The sequence below is a fragment of the Heptranchias perlo genome, chromosome 25 (genome assembly GCF_035084215.1).
Source record: "Heptranchias perlo isolate sHepPer1 chromosome 25, sHepPer1.hap1, whole genome shotgun sequence".
Lineage (NCBI taxonomy): Eukaryota > Metazoa > Chordata > Chondrichthyes > Hexanchiformes > Hexanchidae > Heptranchias > Heptranchias perlo.
The window spans coordinates 322,937-343,813 of NC_090349.1; the positions used below are offsets into that span (position 1 = coordinate 322,937).

Genomic DNA, 20,877 nt, shown 5'->3' on the forward strand with positions numbered 1-20,877 from the left:
CTGCTATTCTATTTCTTTGTCAGTAAATTTTTCCAATTTATTTTCCCTAGTTCCATTTTCATCCCCTCAAAATCAGCTTTTTTCCAATTTATTACTTTGGTCTTTGTCTTACTTAAGTCTTTATCTTAAACTTTATTATGTTGTGAACACTATTGCCCAGATGTTCCCCTACACTTACTTCTCTTATCTGCTCCGGTTCATTTCCCATTATTAGATCCAGCCATGCTTCCTCTCTTGTTGGTCTTCTTACTCCGTACCTCTTCTTGCCAATTTATTTGGGGATAGTTAAAATCTCCCATGATTATTATTCTGTGTCCTTTACTCATTTCACATATTTGGTTACATATTTCTTCCTCCACCTCCGTTCCACTGTTAGGTGGTCTGCAGAACACCCCGATTAGTGTGATCGTCCCTTATCTTTTATTTCAATCCATATGGATTCTGTTTCTATCCTTCTGTTAGTTATGTCCCTTTTTTCTACTGCCATTATATTATCTGTAATTAGTACAGCTACCCCATTCCCCCCTTCTTCCTTCCCTATCCTTTCTGATTATGTTATAACCTGCAATATTTAGTTGCCAGTCCTGTCCATGAGAGAGAAAACAGGGAACTACAGGCCTGTTAGCCTGACATCAGTAGTAGGGAAAATGCTAGAATCTATTATAAAGGATGTGATAACAGGACACTTAGAAAATAATAATAGGATTTGGCAGAGTCAACATGGATTTATGAAAGGGAAATCATATTTGACAAACCTATTGGAGTTCTTTGAGGATGTAACTAGTAGAATTGGAAAGGGGGAACCAGTGGATGTGGTGTATTTGGATTTTCAGAAGGCTTTCGATAAAGTCCCACACAGGAGATTGGTGAACAAAGTTAGAGCGCATGGAATTGGGGGTAATATACTGGCATGGATTGAGAATTGATTAACAGATAGAAAACAGAGAGCAGGAATAAACGGGTCTTTTTCAGGTTGGCAGACTGTGACTAGTGGGGTACCGCAGAGATCAGTGCTTGGGCCCCAGCTATTCACAATCTATATCAATGATTTGGTGAGGGGAGCAAATGTAATATTTCCAAGTTTACTGATGACATGAAACTAGGTGGGATTGTGAGTTGTGAGGAGGATGCAAAGAGGCTTGAAGGGGATATAGACAGGCTAAGTGAGTGGGCAAGAACATGGCACATAGAATATAATGTGGAAAAATGTGAAGTTATCCACTTTGGTAGGAAAAACAGAAATGCAGAGTATTTTTTAAATGGTGAGAGATTGGGAAATGTTGATGTTCAAAGGGACCTGGGTGTCCTTGTACATGAGTCACTGAAAGCTAACATGCAGGTGCAGCAAGCAATTAGGAAGGCAAATGGTATGTTGGCCTTTATTACAAGAGGATTTGAATACAGGTGCAAGGATGTCTTCCTGCAATTATACAGGGCCTTGGTGAGACCGCACCTGGAGTATTGTGTACAATTTTGGTTTCCTTACCTAAGAAAAGATATACTTGCCATAGAGGGAGTGCAACGAAGGTTCACCAGACTGATTCCTGGGATGGTGGGATTGTCATATGAGGAGAGATTGAGTAGACCAGGCCTGTATTCTCCAGAGTTTAGAAGAATGAGGGGTGATCTCATTGAAACATACAAAATTCTTACAGGGCTCGACAGGGTAGATGCAGGGAGGATGTTTCCCCTGGTTGGGGAATCTCGGAACATAGGAACAGGAGTAGGCCATTCAGCCCCTCGTGCCTGCTCCGCCATTTGATAAGATCATGGCTGATCTGTGATCTAACTCCATATACCTGCCTTTGGCCCATATCCCTTAATACCTTTGGTTGCCAAAAAGCTATCTATCTCAGATTTAAATTTAGCAATTGAGCTCGTATCAATTGCCATTTGCGGAAGAGAGTTCCAAACTTCTACCACCCTTTGTGTGTAGAAATGTTTTCTAATCTCGCTCCTGAAAGGTCTGGCTCTAATCTAGAACCAGGAGTTACAGTCTCAGAATAAAGGGTAGGCCATTTAGGACTGAGATGAAGAGAAATTTCTTCACTCAGAGGGTGGTGAATCTTTGGAATTCTCTACCACAGAGGCCTGTGGAGGCTCAGTCATTGAGTACATTCAAAACAGAGATCGATAGATTTCGAGATATTAAAGGACATGAGGATAGTGGTAGAAGATCAGCCATGATCTGATTGAATGACGGAGCAGGCTCGAGGGGCCGGATGGCCTACTCCTGCTCCTATTTCTTATGTTCTTTATGTAGCCATGTTTCAGTTATTCTGACTACATCTGGTTCCTCACTACGGATTATTGCCTCCAGTTCCCCTGTTTTATTTTGGAAGCTGTTTACATTGCTGTCCAGGCAGTTTAATTCATCTTTAATAGTTGTTCCTTTAACTTTATTTTTAACAGTCCTTTTATATTTTTGTTTTATAACTGTCTTTGTCCCTTGACCGTTTATGTTTTCTTTATTCCTTACCCTGGTCTGACCTTTACACTCATCTCCTGTTTCTTTTATCACTACCCGATCCCTGCCCCATCTTACTAGTTTAAAGCCTTCTCCTCCGCCCTATTTATCCTCTCTGCTGGGTCTCTGCTCCCATTCCAGTTCAGGTTGAGCCTGTCCCAGCGGTACAGCTCCTTCCTGTCCCAATACTGGTGCCAGTGTCCCATCAAATGGAACCCCTCCTTCCCACACCAATCTTCCAGCCACGCATTCACCTTCCTGATCTGCCTGTCCCGATACCAATTAGCACACGGCTCAGGTAGTAATCCCGAGATTATCACCTGTGAGTTCCTGCTTCTTAATTTAGTTCCTAGATTCTGATATTCCCTTAGCAGAACCTCCTCCTTGGTCTTCCTTATGTCATTGGTACAGACATGGAACACGACAACTGGATCTTCCCCCTCCCTTTCCAAGTTCTTCTCCAGTTGCTCCGAGATGTCCTTTGTCCTTGCACACTAGTTAGGCAACACACCCTCCTGGACTCTCGGTCGTGACTGCAGATGACGCTATCTATCCCCCTGATTATAGAATCCCCGATGACTACAACAGTTGTATTCTGCTCTCCCACCCCCGGACTGCCTCCTGCTCCACGGTGCCATGGTTAGCATTCTGGGCATCCTCCCTGCAGCCTGCATCCTGATCCTCACAGGTATCAAGTACCTTGTACCTGTTGGATAGGATCAGTGTCTGCAGGATCTCCTTCTCGACCTTCCCCCTCCCTTGTGTGTTGGAGTGTCTCTAACTCACACTTCAGCTCAAAGTCTCTGAGTCAGAGTGTCTCAAGCCAGAGACATTTATTACATTTATGTGGCAATCGGGACAATCTCGCTGTCCACAAACTCCCACATATTACAGTCCCGACAGACTGCCTGTACTGACATTTGTAGTTTTTATTTATCAGTAGTTTATTTCTAGGAATAATAGAATCACTTGAGATCTAGATTATATTTAGTAAATGGATTAGCTTGATTACAAGATAATTAGTAATTACTTAGTCTTTTTAAAAATGTTATTCATTTTTTAATTTAAGTTTTAAAAGTTGATATAAATCTCTTGGTTTAAATCACTCAGCACCTCCTTCCCTCTCTGCTCCAAATTCCCAGTTGAAAGTCCTCATTCTGATAGCAGTTCACCCCGTTCGAGGTTCACCCTCTCTCTTTACCAAGCCTGTGCTTTGGCAAAGAAACTTGTATTATATAGTTTTCTGACACACCCTAGTTACAACAGGTCAGTCAACTTCCAACTAATACCTAGTCAGGAACTTACTTACAGCCGATTGTCTGTTAACTATTAACTGCCACTGACTTGTAGCTTTTTGAAGTTAGTCAACTAAGTTAAATTTCAGTTTGATAAAAATAAAACACACTTACTACTTACCAGTGAGTTCCCACACTCACCCAATTCCCAGTTGAAAGTCCTCACTCTTATCGATTCACTCCATTAAAGGTTCACTCTGTCTTTACCAAGCTCCGTGCCCAAGATTTACCCTTGTCTGAAACTCTGTTTAATTAATAATTAAACTCTGACTGACGTCCATCTGTATACATACTGTCCTTGATATTGAGCCCGCAGGAGGAGAGGTCCCCAACGCGTTCATTGCCATTTTTACAGCGGTGGGCAGTGTGTTTTGCGAGTGTCCAGTCTGGAGGACTGGGTAAAGTAGGAGTGCTGTCCCCAGCCCCTCGAGGAAGCTTGCGGCCTCCTCTCTGCCGATCGTGGCCTCTCGCCCCCCCCGAGCCTTGATCGGCGACCTCCCCCGCAAACTTCCGATCTCCAGCCTCCTGCCCTTACAGCACAGTGTATTACAGGGTATAACACAGCTGCCCTTACAGCACAGTGTATTACAGGGTATAACACACCTGCCCTTACAGCACAGTGTATTACAGGGTATAACACAGCTGCCCTTACAGCACAGTGTATTACAGGGTATAACACACCTGCCCTTACAGCACAGTGTATTACAGGGTATAACACAGCTGCCCTTACAGCACAGTGTATTACAGGGTATAACACACCTGCCCTTACAGCACAGTGTATTACAGGGTATAACACACCTGCCCTTACAGCACAGTGTATTACAGGGTATAACACACCTGCCCTTACAGCACAGTGTATTACAGGGTATAACACACCTGCCCTTACAGCACAGTGTATTACAGGGTATAACACACCTGCCCTTACAGCACAGTGTATTACAGGGTATAACACACCTGCCCTTACAGCACAGTGTATTACAGGGTATAACACAGCTGCCCTTACAGCACAGTATTACAGGGTATAACACACCTGCCCTTACAGCACAGTGTATTACAGGGTATAACACACCTGCCCTTACAGCACAGTGTATTACAGGGTATAACACACCTGCCCTTACAGCACAGTGTATTACAGGGTATAACACACCTGCCCTTACAGCACAGTGTATTACAGGGTATAACACACCTGCCCTTGCAGCACAGTGTATTACAGGGTATAACACACCTGCCCTTACAGCACAGTGTATTACAGGGTATAACACACCTGCCCTTACAGCACAGTGTATTACAGGGTATAACACACCTGCCCTTACAGCACAGTGTATTACAGGGTATAACACACCTGCCCTTACAGCACAGTGTATTACAGGGTATAACACACCTGCCCTTACAGCACAGTGTATTACAGGGTATAACACACCTGCCCTTACAGCACAGTGTATTACAGGGTATAACACACCTGCCCTTACAGCACAGTGTATTACAGGGTATAACACACCTGCCCTTGCAGCACAGTGTATTAGTGGCACTGGTGATCTGGTCATTCTCTGCTGACTATTTTAATCAGATCCTTAGCCTGAGTGTGTGAGCTGTGACTGTTTTCTGTATAGATCGGATGTGGGATCTTGCGCAGAGCTGTTACTCACTTCCTGTGTACGGAGACGGTGAGAGCGGCACAGGGAGGCCCAGGTCCGCTGGATCGGATTGGCAAGTTGCTGTTGTCTGATGATGTTGAGGTCCGTGCTGCCGTCCTCACCTGGATCAGAGAGAGCCAAGGCTGCATGGACGGGCAGGTTGGCCCCTGGATATTGAGACATCTACTGGTACGGCAGCATTTCGATTTTCTACTTCAAGACTGAGTAACAAACTGAATCTATCTGTGCAGCACTTGCTGAAGGTTCATTGTATATAGATGATGTTTACAACTTGCTTTTATATATCACCGTTAACATACTAAAACGTCCTAAGGTGCTTCACAGGAACAATTATCAGACAAAATTTAACACCGAGCCACAAGAAGAGATAGTAAGACAGGTGACCAAAAGCTTGGTCAAAGAGGCAGGTTTAAAGGAGCGTCTTAAAGGAGGAGGGAGAGCTAGAGAGGCGGAAAGTATTAGGGAGAAAATTCCAGAGCTTCGGGCTGAAGGCACGGCTGCCAACGGGGGAGCGATTAAAATCGGGGATGTAGAAGAGGCCAGCATTGGAGGAGCGCAGAGATCTGAGAGTTGTAGGGCTGGAGGAGGTTACAGAGATAGGGAGGGTCAAAGCCATGGAGGGATTTGAAAATAAGGATGAGAATTTTAAAATCGAGGCGTTGCTGTACTGGGAGCCAATGTAGGTCCGTGAGCACAGGGGTGATGGGTGAACGGGACTTGGTGCGAGTTAGGATACAGGAAGCAGAGCTTTGGATGAGCTGAAGTTTATGGAGGAAGACGGGAAGCCGGCCAGGAGAGTATTAGAATAGAAGTTTGGAGGTAATAAAGGCACGGATGAGCGTTTCAGCAGCGGATGAGCTGAGGCGGGGCGGAGACGGAGTGTTGTTACTGAGGTGGAAGTCGACGGTCTTGGTGATGGAGACGATGTGTGGTCAGAAGCTTACCTGAGAGTCAAATAGGACGTCAAGGTTGCCAACGGTCTGGTTCAGCCTCAGACAGTGGCCGGGGAGAGGGATGGAATCGGTGGCTGGGGAATGGAGTTTGTGGCGGGACTGAAGACAGTATTTAATTGGAGGAAATTTCTGCTCATCCCTGCCAGACAAGCAGTGTGACAAAACATAGGCAGAGGAGGGTAGTGAGGGAGAGCTGGGTGTTGTCAGCGTACATATGGAATCTGACAACTTACATTTATATAAGTACCTTTAACATAGAAAAGGTCCCAAGGCATAGAACTCACTGGGGTACAGTTCCTGAAGGTGCTGACTCTCTCTGGGGTACAGTTCCTGAAGGTGCTGACTCTCTCTGGGGTACAGTCCCTGAAGGTGCTGACTCTCTCTGGGGTACAGTTCCCTGACTCTGGCAGCCCTTTAGTACTTCACCCAACTGGTTGCTGTTTCTGTTGAGCCCAATCATGCCGTCAGTCGATGACCAGCCTGGTCCAGGAGAGATCAGGAGCAGGAATACTGGGCTGATGGTGGTTCCTCCCCCTGTAGCACAGGGTTACTGAGGGTGATGGTGGTTCCTCCCCCTGTAGCACAGCGTTACTGAGGGTGATGGTGGTTCCTCCCCCTGTAGCACAGTGTTACTGAGGGTGATGGTGGTTCCTCCCCCTGTAGCACAGTGTTACTGAGGGTGATGGTGGTTCCTCCCCCTGTAGCACAGTGTTACTGAGGGTGATGGTGGTTCCTCCCCCTGTAGTACAGTGTTACTGAGGGTGATGGTGGTTCCTCCCCCTGTAGTACAGTGTTACTGAGGGTGATGGTGGTTCCTCCCCCTGTAGCACAGCGTTACTGAGGGTGATGGTGGTTCCTCCCCCTGTAGTACAGTGTTACTGAGGGTGATGGTGGTTCCTCCCCCTGTAGCACAGTGTTACTGAGGGTGATGGTGGTTCCTCCCCCTGTAGCACAGGGTTACTGAGGGTGATGGTGGTTCCTCCCCCTGTAGCACAGGGTTACTGAGGGTGATGGTGGTTCCTCCCCCTGTAGCACAGGGTTACTGAGGGTGATGGTGGTTCCTCCCCCTGTAGCACAGTGTTACTGAGGGTGATGGTGGTTCCTCCCCCTGTCGTACAGGGTTACTGAGGGTGATGGTGGTTCCTCCCCCTGTAGCACAGTGTTACTGAGGGTGATGGTGGTTCCTCCCCCTGTAGCACAGTGTTACTGAGGGTGATGGTGGTTCCTCCCCCTGTAGCACAGTGTTACTGAGGGTGATGGTGGTTCCTCCCCCTGTCGTACAGTGTTACTGAGGGTGATGGTGGTTCCTCCCCCTGTCATACAGTGTTACTGAGGGTGATGGTGGTTCCTCCCCCTGTCGTACAGTGTTACTGAGGGTGATGGTGGTTCCTCCCCCTGTCGTACAGTGTTACTGAGGGTGATGGTGGTTCCTCCTAGCACTCCAGCTGAGATTTGCTCATGGGACCCTGGGACATTCTGATCTGTACCTGGCATCACAGACTAACTCTTGGTCATGTTCATTCTTCAGGGCAGGTCTGGTGAACCTGTTGGACTCACAGTCGCCCTCCACAGAGAGGAGTGTGGTGCAGATTCAGTCAATTAAAAATTTCAAATCTGAGATTGATAGATTTTTGATAGGCAAGGGTGTTAATGGTTACAAAGGAACATAGGATCAGGAGGAGGTCATTCAGCCCCACGAGTCTGTTCTGCCATTCAATTAGATCATGGCTGATCTGTATCTTAACTCCATTTACCCGCCTTGGTTCCGTAAGTGGGGAAGTGTGAGGTCATCCACTTTGGACCTAAGACAGACAGATCAGAGTATTTTCTAAATGGTGAGAAGCTCGGAACTGTGGAGGAACAGAGAGATTTAGGGGTCGAAATATAGAAATCACTAAAAGCCAGTGGACAGGTACAAAAAATAATTAAAAAGGCTGATGGAATGTTGGCCTTTATCTCGAGGGCTGGAATATAAAGGGGAGGAAGTTATGTTCCAGCTGTTCAGAGCTCTGGTTAAACCCCATCTGGAGACTGGGTTCAGTTCTGGGCACCGCCCCTCAGGAAGGATATATTGGCCTGGGAGGGGGTGCAGCGCAGATTCACCAGAATGATACCGGGGCTTAAAGGGTTAAATTACGAGGACAGGTTACAGAGACTAGGTTTGTATTCCCTTGAATATGGAAGATTAAGGGGTGATCTAATTGAGGTGTTTAAGATGATTAAAGGATATGATAGGGTAGAGAGAGAGAAACTATTTCCTCTGGTGGGTGAGTCCAGAACAAGGGGGCAGAACCTTAAAATCAGAGCTCGGCCATTCAGGGGCACTTCTTCACACAAAGGGGGGTGGAAATCTGGAACTCTCTCCCCCAAAAAGCTGCTGAGGCTGGGGGACAATTGAAAATGTCAAAACTGAGACCGATAGATTTTTGTTAGGCAAAGTATTAAGGTGTTCCTATGATGGCTGGTGGTACACAGCAGGTTAACAGGGCAGGGAGCCTTCATTGGATTGGTGGTTCCCTGTCTTTTCTCTCTCAGGCACTGTGTTTCCAACATACCCTGTTTCTGTTCTGGAAGTGTATGGGCTGTGATTTAGTGTTTGGCAGGTTTCACTGATGGAGCCTATGCTTTTTAACTGGTGTGTGTGTGTGCGCAGAATAACCTGAGGAGGGCCCTGTTGGAGGAGGACCTGAGCGTGGAGTACAAGAGGAACTGGCTGGAAGCCATTGTGTTGCTGCAGGACGACCCACGTGGGCTGGAGTGGATGGCATTGCCCGGAGGTCAGGGGCAGGCCGTGGGCTGCACCGAGATACTGCTGTCTGAAATGAAAGTTGCAAAGTACGGACCTGATTTGCAGTGTCACGCTCTGTGTGCAGTCAGCGTACTGCTGGTTGGGAGGTGAGAGCGTGGGCACGACTTGGGGGGGAGGGGGAGAGTGGGCACGACTGAGGGGGGAGAGTGGGCACGACTGAGGGGGGAGAGTGGGCACGACTGAGGGGGGAGAGTGGGCACGACTGAGGGGGGAGAGTGGGCACGACTGAGGACTGAGGGGGGAGAGTGGGCACGACTGAGGGGGGAGAGTGGGCACGACTGAGGGGGGAGAGTGGGCACGACTGAGGGGGGAGAGTGGGCACGACTTGGGGGGGAGGGGGAGAGTGGGCACGACTGAGGGGGGAGAGTGGGCACGACTGAGGGGGGAGAGTGGGCACGACTGAGGGGGGAGAGTGGGCACGACTGAGGGGGGAGAGTGGGCACGACTGAGGGGGGAGAGTGGGCACGACTGAGGGGGGAGAGTGGGCACGACTGAGGGGGGAGAGTGGGCACGACTGAGGGGGGAGAGTGGGCACGACTGAGGGGGGAGAGTGGGCACGACTGAGGGGGAGAGTGGGCACTACTGAGGGGGAGAGTGGGCACGACTGAGGGGGGAGAGTGGGCACGACTGAGGGGGAGAGTGGGCACTACTGAGGGGGGAGGGGGAGAGTGGGCACGACTGAGGGGGAGGGGGAGAGTGGGCACGAATGGGGGGAGGGGGAGGAGTGGGCACGACCCGGGGGGGAGGGGGAGGAGTGGGCACTACTGAGGGGGGAGGGGAAGAGTGGGCACGACTGAGGGGGAGGGGAGAGTGGGCACAACTGAGGGGGAGGGGGAGAGTGGGCACGACTGAGGGGAGGGGGAGAGTGGGCACGATGGGGGGAGGGGGAGTGGGCACGGCGGGGGGAGGGTGGGCACGACTGGGGGGGAGGGGGTGAGTGGGCACGACTGGGGGGGAGGGGGAGAGTGGGCACTACTGAGGGGGAGAGTGGGCGCGTGGGCACTGGAGAGAGGGAGAGCAGGGACCCCTGAGGGGAGCGGAAGGGAGATTGGGCGCTGCTCACCAATACTGCTTAAGTTGCCAAATATTTGGTAGTAATGGGTTCATTATGGACAACCACAACTTGTATTTATATAGCGCCTTTAACGTAGTAAAACGTCCCAAGGCGCTTCACAGGAGCGATTATCAAATAGAAATTGACACCGAGCCACATAAGGAGATATGAGACTGGAAGAGGTAGGTTTTAAGGAGTGCTTTGAAGGAGGGTAGAGAGCTAGAGGCGGAGAGGTTTAGGGAGGGAATTGTTTGTTGGTAGTAATGGGTTAATTATGGGTTAATTATGGACAAGGGTTAGTTTCTCCTGTGTAAGTTGTCCAATGTTTGTCCCAGTTGCCAGATTCTCCCGCTCGCTCTCTTGGAGCGCTGGGTTACGGTGCTGGAGCAGTGCAGCGATCCTACATCTACTGACGTTCTGCGCCTGGGTGCTGCCGCCTCGCTTGTCCGGGCAGGCGTGAGGGTTGTAGAGTGGGCATTGACGGCCCCTCTGGACCGTGTGTCACTGGTTGTCAGGTAAGGGATCTGTGCCTCGAGTCAATCGATGCAGTAAGTACCACAGGCCTGGAGCTTAACCAGTTATCACCTGTGGCTGCGTCTGTCTGCATGGGGCCATGAACTCAGATTGAGGGAAGGAATGCCATGCTGTCATGGCTGGTTTTAGACTGGTGTTGGCAGATGCCAAGAACAGCTCAGCAGCCCCCTCATTGAGGGCAAGGGGCAAGGTGTGGAGAGAGACGGACTGGGACAGAGCAGTGGAAGGTATCCGTCACCGTTTGTGGGATATTGCACTCTCTCGGCTTGAAATATTTTCTTTTCCAAGGGTTTTGATAGAGTGAATAAGGAGAAACTGTTTCCTCTGTCAGGAGGGTCAGTAACCAGAGGACACAGATTTAAGGTAATTGGCAAAAGAACCAAAGGGGAGATGAGGAGGAATTTTTTTACGTAGTAAGTTCTTATGCGAAAGGGTGGTGGAAGCAGATTCAATAGCAACTTTCAAAAGGGAATTGGATAAATACTTGCTGGACTATGGGGAAGGAGCAGAGGAGTGGGACTAATTGGATAGCTCTTTCAAAGAGTCAGCACAGGCATGATGGGCTGAATGGCCTCCTCCTGTGCTGTATGATTCTATGCTCTGGATTCCCCCACCAGAGGAAGTAGTTTCTCTCTATCCTATCGAATCCCTTTAACATTTTAAATACCTCGATTAGATCACCCCTCAATCTTCTAAACTCATACAAGCCAAGTTTATGTAATCCCTCCTCCTAATTTAACCCTTTAAGCCCCGGTATCATTCTGGTGAATCTGCGCTGCACCCTTGCCAAGGCCAATATATCCTTCCTGAGGGGCGGTGCCCAGAACTGAACCCAGTCTCCAGATGAGGTCTGACCGGGGCTCTGTACAGCTGGAACATAACTTCCACCCCTTTCTTTCCAGCCCCGTCAAGATAAAGGCCAACATTCCATTAGCTTTTTTGATTACTTTTTGTACCTTTGCACAGACACGAATGGCCTCCTTGACTTCCGTATGATTCATCCTTTGATATTTTTGTTGGGTGTTAAGAGCTGTTGATCAAGAATAGCAGCAGAGACAAGGTTTTGCTGTTGAAGTTGTGAAATACAAGTTCAGTCACAGTAACTGGAAAACCAGCCCATCGCAGTGCCCCTGGGGAGTGCAGAACATTCTCCCCATAGCTGGCCACTGAATTTGAAAAGCCTGATGTGCAGGCTGGGGGTGCAGTTTTGTAGTGTTGGGCAGTCAGAGACAGTGAGCCTAGCATTTCCTCCGAGGTCAGGAGTAGGACATGAGAGGCCGCCAAGGTACGGTATGGTGTTACTATGCACCAACCAAGCACACACATCTACATGATCCACTTATGTGGATGCAAAATTCCACACTTATCATTGGAAAAAGGAATGATTTTAAACTTCTTCACATTGTCTTCATCCACACACTTCAGTACACACAGTGCTGCAATGGAGTGCATGTAATGGCAACACAGTACACGCGGAGCTTGTAACAACACAGTACACGCGGAGCTTGTAACAACACAGTACACGCGGAGCTTGTAACAACACAGTACACGCGGAGCTTGTAACAACACTTCCTACTCTCCTGCCGCCGTCTCAGGCTTGACTCCCTCTTAGATAAGGCCATAGCTTCCCTCTGTGCCTCTCTTGGCATCCTCCGAAGGGCCCATCAAGGCACTCGTTGATGCCTCCTTATGAGCAGCAACCCCATTTGCCCCATTCTACTCTCTCACCGATTTTCCCACCCAGTGCACCCAATAGGGGCTAATCTTGCCGATCTCCTTCCCGTCCCACTCACCCCTCCCAGCGCTGACCCTGTGGATTCTGCCAGACGATCAGCTCTCACCGCCCCTCTCCGCATCTCCCTCCAGAATGTCTGTTCACTCGTGAATGAGGCCCTTGCCATCCATGAGCTTATTGTGGATGATTGAATCGATATCATGGCCTTGACAGAAACCTGGCTGACGGGTGATGACACCTTCCCCCTTAATGAAGCCTCCCCACCTGGCTATACCTTTCACCATTTGCCCCGCCCGGATCACCTTGGTCTGTCCCCCTACCCCCAGCACCTTCTCCTTTGAGCACCTCACCTTGTTCCACCGCTCTCACCTCCCCTTTAAAATCCCCGTTCTCTGTCGCCTACCCAAGGACCACGCCAAGTTTCTCACCGAGATATCTTCACTGCTTTCCTCCCTCAGCCTTTGCATCGAGCGACTTCTCATCCTCGGTGATTTCAATCTCTATCTCAACTCATTGTGCTCTCTCTCCTCTGAGTTCACTGCCCTGCTGTCCTCCCTTAATCTCTCCCTCCATATAAACTCCCCTACCCATATTCACGGCCACCCCTTTGACCGTGCCATCTCACGTGGCCTCTCTACTCCCATCGTATGAATCACGGATAAGGCCATCTCTGATCATTTCCTTGTCTCCCTCTCCATTCACATCCCCCCTCCCCCTCCCAACCCCACTTCCTTCTGTGTCCACACCTGGAAAAAACTCTCCCTCAAGTCACTTACAACGGCACTTTCAAAGTCCCCTGTCCAGCCTTTGGCCCTCCGTTCACCATGACGTTTCTGCAGCTCCGATCTGCTCAATCGCTCCCTCACTCCACCTTAGATGCCCTTGTCCCCATTAAAACCATTACTCTCTCTCACCCTGGTCGTTCCCCTGGTATGGCCCTCATTTCCGCTCACTCAAGTCCAAGATACACAGACTTGAACAGTTGTCCGCCATAAACGGTTGAGCCATTCATCGCCAGATCTGGCTGCAGCACCTAAAGCACCATTGGGTCCTGCTCTCCTCTGCCTGGATCATCCTGGAATATAAAGATAACTCCCGGCTTCTCTTCTCCACTATGAACCGTCTTCTTAAACCCCTCTCCCCTGCCCCTTCCACCCTCATCTCCAAACAAATGCAAGGAGCTCATGGACTTTGTGACTAAGATTGAGACCATCGTTCAGCTGCCTCTGTCACTTCCCTCCCTTCCCCGAGCCCACCGAGCCAAACTTCCCCTCCATTTCCCCCCCTGCCCTAAGCCTGAACTCACATCTTTCTCCAGTTTCTCTCCTATCTCCCATCATACCCTCTCCAAGCTCATCCTGACCATGAGACCCACCTCCTGTTCCCTTTACTGTATTCCCACCAAATTGCTGATCACCCAACTTCCCTTCCTGGCCCCCATGTAGCTGATATTGTTAACAGTTCCCTCTCCTCAGGTACTTTCCCCCTCTCCTTCAAATCCGCTGTCATCACCCCCCTCCTCCTCAAGGCTGAGATAGATAATTTTTTGAACTCTAGGGGAATCAAGGGATATGGGGATCGGGCGGGAAAGTGGAGTTGAGGTTGAAGATCAGCCATGATCTGACTGAATGGCGGAACAGACTCGAGGGGCCGTATGGCCTACTCCTGCTCCTATTTCTTATGTAAAACCCACCCTTGACCCCTCTGTCCTTGCAAACTACCACCCCATCTCCAACCTCCGTTTCCTCTCCAAAGTCCTTGAACATGTTGTCGCCTCCCAAATCCGTGCCCATCTTTCCCGCAACTCCATGTTTGAATCCCTCCAATCAGGTTTCTGCCCCTGCCACAGCACGGAATTGGCCCTTATCAAAGTCACAAATGACATCCTATGTGACTGTGACCGTGGTAAACTCTCCCTCCTCATCCTTCTCCACCTGTCTGCAGCCTTTGACATGGTTGACCACACCATCCCCCTTCATGCCTCTCCTCCATCGTCCAGCTGGGTGGGACTGCCCTCGCCTGGTTCCATTCCTATCTATCCAGTTGTAGCCAGAGAATCTCCTGCAATGGCTTCTCTTCCCGCTCCCGCACCATTTACCTCTGGAGTCCCCCAATGATTTATCCTTGGCCCCCTCCTATTTCTCATCTGCATGCTGCCCCTCGATGATATCGTAAGAACATAAGAATTAGGAGCAGGAGTAGGCCATTTGGCCGTTCGAGCCTGCTCCGCCATTCAATATGATCATGGCTGATCCTCTATCTCAATACCATATTCCCACTCTCTCCCCATACCCCTTGATGCCTTCTGTGTCTAGAAATCTATCCAGCTCCTTCTTAAATACATTCAGTGACTTGGCCTCCACAGCCTCCTGTGGTAGAGAATTCCACAGGTTCACCACCCTCTGAGTGAATAAATTTCTCCTCATCTCAGTCCTAAATGTCCTACCCCGTATCCTGAGACTGTGACCCCTCGTTCTAGACCCCCCAGCCAGGGGAAACATCCTCCCTGCATCCAGTCTGTTAAGTCCTGTCAGAATTTTATTGTTTCAATGAGATCCCCTCTCATTCTTCTAAACTCGAGTGAATACAGGCCAAGTCGACCCAATGACCTCATGTGTCCTGCCATCCCAGGAATCAGTCAACAAGATCATGGCTGATCTTCTACCTCAATGCCATTTTCCTGTACCATCCCCATATCCCTTGATGCCTTTAATATCTAGAAATCTATCGATCTCTGTTTTGAATGTACTCAATGACTGAGCCTCCACAGCCCTCTGGGGTAGAGAATTCCAAAGATTCACCACTCTCTGAGTGAAGAAATTTCTCCTCATCTCAGTCCGAAATGGCCTGTCCTTTATTCTGAGACTGTGACTGCTGGTTCTAGACTCCCCAGCCAGGGGAAACATCCTCCCTGCATCTACCCTGTCGAGCCCTGTAAGAATTTTGTATGTTTTAATGAGATCACCCCTCATTCTTCTAAACTCCAGAGAATACAGGCCTAGTCTACTCAATCTCTCCTCATACGACAATCCCGCCATCCCAGGAATCAGCCTGGTGTATCTTCATTGCACTCCCTCTATGGCAAGTATATCCTTAGGTAAGGAAACCAAAACTGCAGATAATACTCCAGGTGCGGTCTCACCAAGGCCCTGTATAATTGCAGTAAGACATCCTTGCCCCTGTACTCAAATCCTCTTGTAACAAAGGCCAACATTTACCTTCCTAATTGCTTGCTGCACCTACATGTTGGCTTTCAGTGACTCATGTACAAGGACACCCAGGTCCCTTTGAACATCAACATTTCCCATTCTCTCACCATTTTAAAAAATACTCTGCATTTCTGTTTTTCTTACCAAAGTGGATAATTTCACATTTTTCCACATTATATTCTATCTGCCATGTTCTTGCCCACTCACTTAGCCTGTCTATATCCCCTTCAAGCCTCTTTCCATCGTCCTCACAACTCACATTCCCACCTAGTTTCGTGTCATCAGTAAACTTGGAAATATTACATTTGGTCCCCTCATCCAAATCATTGATATAGATTGTGAATAACTGGGGCCCAAGCACTGATCCCTGCAGTACCCCACTAGTCACAGTCTGCCAACCTGAAAAAAACCCGTTTATTCCTACTCTCTGTTTTCTATCTGTTAACCAATTCTCAATCCATGCCAGTATATTACCCCCAATTCCATGTGCTCTAACTTTGTTTACCAATCTCCTGTATGGGACCTTAATGAAAGCCTTCTGAAAATCCAAATACACCACATCCACTGGTTCCCCCTTATCTATTCATCTGAAAACACATCAGGTTCCATATGTACACTGACGACACCCAGCTCTACCTCACCACCACCTCTCTCAACCCCTCCATTCTCTCTGAATTGTCACGCTGCTTGTCCGACATCCAGTATTGGATGAGCAGAAATTTCCTCCAATTAAATATTGGGAAGACCGGAGCCATTGTCTTCAGTCCAGCCACAAACTCCGTTCCCCAGACACCGACTCCATCCCTCTCCCCGGCCACTGTCTGAGGCTGAACCAGTCCGTTCACAACCTTGACGTCCTATTTGACCCTGAGATGAGCTTCCGACCCCATATCCTCTCCATCACCAAGACCACCTACTTCCACCTCCGTAACATCGCCCGTCTCTGCCCCGCCTCAGCTCATCTGCTGCTGGAACCTCACCCGTGCCTTTGTTACCTCTAGACTCGACTATTCCAATGCTCTCCCTTGCGGCCTCCCATCTTCCATTCTCCATAAACTTGAGCTCATCCAAAACTCTGCTGCCTGTATCCTAACTCACACCAAGTCCCGTTCTCCCATCACCCCTGTGCTCACTGATCTACATTGGCTCCCGGTCTGGGAACGCCGGGATTTTAAAATTCTCATCCTTGTTTTCAAATCCCTCCATGGCCTCTCCCCTCCCTATCTCTGTAACCTCCTCCAGCCCGACAACCCTCCGAGATCTCTGCGCTCCTCCAATTCTGGCCTCTTGCGCATCCCCGATTTTAATCACTCCACCGTTGGCGGCCGAGCCTTCAGCTGCCTAGGCCCGAAGCTCTGGAATTCCCTCCCTAAACCTCTCTACCTCTCCTTTAAAACTCTCCTTAAAACCTACCTCTTTGACCAAGCTTTTGGTCACCTGTCCTAATATCTCCATATGTGGCTCGGTGTCAAATTTTGTCTGATGATCGTTCCTGTGAAGCGCCTTGGGATGTTTTACTACGTTAAACACGCTATATAAGTGCAAGTTGTTGTTGTACACGCAGAGCTTATAACAACGCAGTACACGCAGAGCTTGTAACAACGCAGTACACGCAGAGCTTGTAACAACGCAGTACACGCAGAGCTTGTAACAACGCAGTACACGCAGAGATTGTAACAACGCAGTACACGCAGAGCTTGTAACAACGCAGTACACGCAGAGCTTGTAACAACGCAGTACACGCAGAGCTTGTAACAACGCAGTACACGCAGAGCTTGTAACAACGCAGTACACATATTACACTTAAGCTTGTTCTCAAACTAACTGAATTCCAAATCACATTGCCTCTTGTCCTTTTCCTCCCCACCTCTCCTCCAACATACTCAAACCTAGCTTGTGGACTATGCTGGATCATCTGTCCAACCCACTTGTTACTGTTCTGTGTTGGTTTCTCCACTGAGGGAGTTGGGATGTGAATGATGCTGTATAAATGCAGATTGCTCTCCCGTTCGCCCAACACCCTCACACTCTATCCAGCACAGGCCACTGAGGATCAGGTGGGACAATTCCCCCATCCCCCCCACCCCTGGCCTAAGGCGCACAAGTTCAATTGTAGCATCTGCACTGTCACCTCAGCCGGGATCTGCTTATTCAGCACAGACCAGGGATTAGACCTGGGTCCTCCACTGGTCTGTCTGGCCCCGTGTGGGATCTCCACTGGTCTGTCTGGCCCCGTGTGGGACCTCCACTGGTCTGTCTGGCCCCGTGTGGGACCTCCACTGGTCTGTCTGGCCCCGTGTGGGACCTCCACTGGTCTGTCTGGCCCCGTGTGGGACCTCCACTGGTCTGTCTGGCCCCGTGTGGGACCTCCACTGGTCTGTCTGGCCCCGTGTGGGACCTCCACTGGTCTGTCTGGCCCCGTGTGGGACCTCCACTGGTCTGTCTGGCCCCGTGTGGGACCTCCACTGGTCTGTCTGGCCCCGTGTGGGACCTCCACTGGTCTGTCTGGCCCCGTGTGGGACCTCCACTGGTCTGTCTGGCCCCGTGTTACACCAAGTGCTGCAGTTAGCCACAGGGACTCTGAGCAGGACTTAACCAAGGGGAGGACCCTAAACAATGTTGGGTGGTCTTAATGTCAGAGCAGGTGTTCTTCCCTCCTTAATCTTCCCCCTTTTGAATGAGGGAATGTGATTGTGCCAATGCTGGATTCTTCTGACTGTCTTCCTGTGGTTTTTCTGATAATCCAGGTTAATAAATGCAGGAATCTGTTTGCTGCAAGACGAGGATCAGAGAGTGAGGACACAAGCTGCCAAGTTCGCCACTCGCATACACCTCTTGTCCAAGGGCAGCGACGGGGAGTTAATTCACCTCCAGAGTAACAAGGGCCTGCTCTCTCTGCTCAAGTTCCTGCTGCAGAATTGCTGGCAATGCAAGGAAACATTTGAAATCCTCATGCTCCATGTGCCAGCTCCAGATATGCCTGGAATCCTGGTGGAACTGGAAAGTGAGGAGTAAGTTTTTGTTTAATCTATGATATTTAACATTGATCAACGCATGCTCTGACCCCACAATACAAGGGCTCTCTCCCATTCTCAACCGGCTCACCTTGAACTAAGTATTAGCCCAGCTCACCTTGAACTAAGTATTAGCCAGACCTCAGGAGGGAGGCTTTCTGCTTCATCTAGAAGATAAGGAATGGGACCTGGCTCCCCATGACCTGCCTGACTCAAACCTTCTTTGGTGTAGAGCCTCACTGGGGAGTGTGGATCACAGAATGGTCCCTCTAGTGTTGTAGACCTATCTCCACTCCTAGTGTGGGTACAGAATGGGCCCTATAGTTACATAGAATGTACAGCACAGAAACAGGCCATTCGGTCTATGCTGGTGTTTATGCTCCACACAAGCCTCCTCCCTCCCTGCTTCATCTCACCCTATCAGCATATCCTTCTATTCTTTTCTCCCTCATGTAATAATCTAGCTTCCCCTTAAATGTATCTTTGCTATTTGCCTCAACTGCTCCTTGTGGTAGCAAGTTCTATATTCTCACCACTCTCTGGATAAAGAAATTTCTCCTGAATTCCCCATTGTATTTATTAGTGACTATGTTAGATTCAAGATCCCCAGTTCTGGTCTCCCCCACAACTGGAAACATCTTCTCTACATCCACCCTATCAAACCCTTCATTATCATAACGATCTCTATCAGGTCACCCATCAGTCATCTCTTTTCTACAGAAAAAGCCCCAAACTGTTCAATCTTTCCTGACAGGTATAACCTCTCAGTTCTAGTATCATCGTGTAAATCTTTTTTGCACCTTCTCCAGTGCCTCTATATCCTTTTTACAGTGCTCCAAGTGTGGTCTAACCAAGGTTCTATACAAGTTTAACATAACTTCTCTGCTTTTCAATTCTAACCCTCTAGAAATGAACCTCAGTGTTTGGTGTTCTTTTTTTATGGCCTTATTAACCTGCGTCGCTACTTTTAGTGATTTATGTATCTGTACCCCAGAACCCTCTGCTCCTCTACCCTATTTAGACTCTCATTTTCCAAGCAGTATGTGGCCTCCTTATTCTTCCTACCAAAATGTACCACCTCACACTTATCTATATTGAAATTCATTTGCCAATTACATGCCCATTCTGCAAGTTTATTAATGTCTTCCTGTATTTTGTCACAGTCCTCCTCACTATTAACGACACCCCCCCCCCCCCCCACCACCCCGATTTGGAGTCGTCCGCAAATTTTGAAATTGTACTTCCGATTCCCGAGTCTAAATCGTTGATGTAAATTGTGAACAGCAGTGGTCCCAGCACCGATCCTCGTGGAACACCACTTCCCACCTTTTGCCAGTCTGAGTAACTACCGTTAACCCCTACTCTCTGTTTTCTGTTTTGTAGCCAGTTCGCGATCCATTCTGCGACTTGTCCACTGACTCCACCTTAGTCATGAGTCTACTATGTGGTACCTTTGTTTCCTGGACTTGTTCTATCTCCCTTTTTAAATACAGGAATCACATTAGCTGTCCGCCAGTCCTCTGGCACTATTTCCTTTTCTAGTGAATTTTTATATATATATATAATAGTGCCTCTGGGATATATTTCTCCTGAACTCTATTGATCACTGTTTTAAATGTTTCCCACTGCTATTCTATTTCTTTGTTTGTTAGTAAATTTTTCTAGTTTATTTTCCCTGGTTCTATTCTCATCCCCTCAAAATCAGCTTTTTTCCAATTTATTACTTTGGTTTTTGTCTTACTTAAGTCTTTCTCAATCTTCATCTAAACCTTATTATGTTGTGATCACTATTGCCTAGATGTTCCCCGACACTTACTTCTCTTATCTGATCTGGTTCATTTCCCATTATTAGATCCAGCCATGCTTCCTCTCTTGTTGGTCTTCTTACTGGGTAAGAAAGGACTCCTGCACACATTATAAAAACTCCATTCCATGTACTCCTTTCCCTACCTCTTCTTGCCAATTTGTTTGGGGATAGTTAAAATCTCCCATGATTATTATTCTATGTCCTTTACTCATTTCACATATTTGCTTACATATTTCTTCCTCCACCTCCTTTCCACTATTAGGTGATCTGTAGAACACCCCTATTAGTGTGATCGATCCATAAGACCATAAGAGATAGGAGCAGGAGTAGGCCATTCGGCCCCTC

At 48.6% G+C, this 20,877-nt stretch overlaps 1 protein-coding gene across 10 annotated transcripts in view; it reads left to right on the forward strand.

The window, feature by feature from the left end:
* Window positions 1–20,877, forward strand: part of si:ch211-225b11.4 (tRNA (32-2'-O)-methyltransferase regulator THADA) — a 186,260-nt gene that overhangs the window by 110,518 nt on the left and 54,865 nt on the right. For all 10 annotated transcript variants that reach the window (XR_010967159.1, XR_010967158.1, XR_010967160.1 and 7 more), the window contains 4 exons: window positions 5,373–5,585; window positions 9,024–9,265; window positions 10,569–10,748; window positions 18,459–18,722. Coding sequence is in view for 5 of the 10 variants with exons in the window: in XM_068005415.1 (XP_067861516.1) it covers window positions 5,373–5,585; window positions 9,024–9,265; window positions 10,569–10,748; window positions 18,459–18,722 (899 nt within the window). In the remaining 5 variants the exon portion in view is untranslated. The remainder of the gene's footprint in view (window positions 1–5,372; window positions 5,586–9,023; window positions 9,266–10,568; window positions 10,749–18,458; window positions 18,723–20,877) is intronic.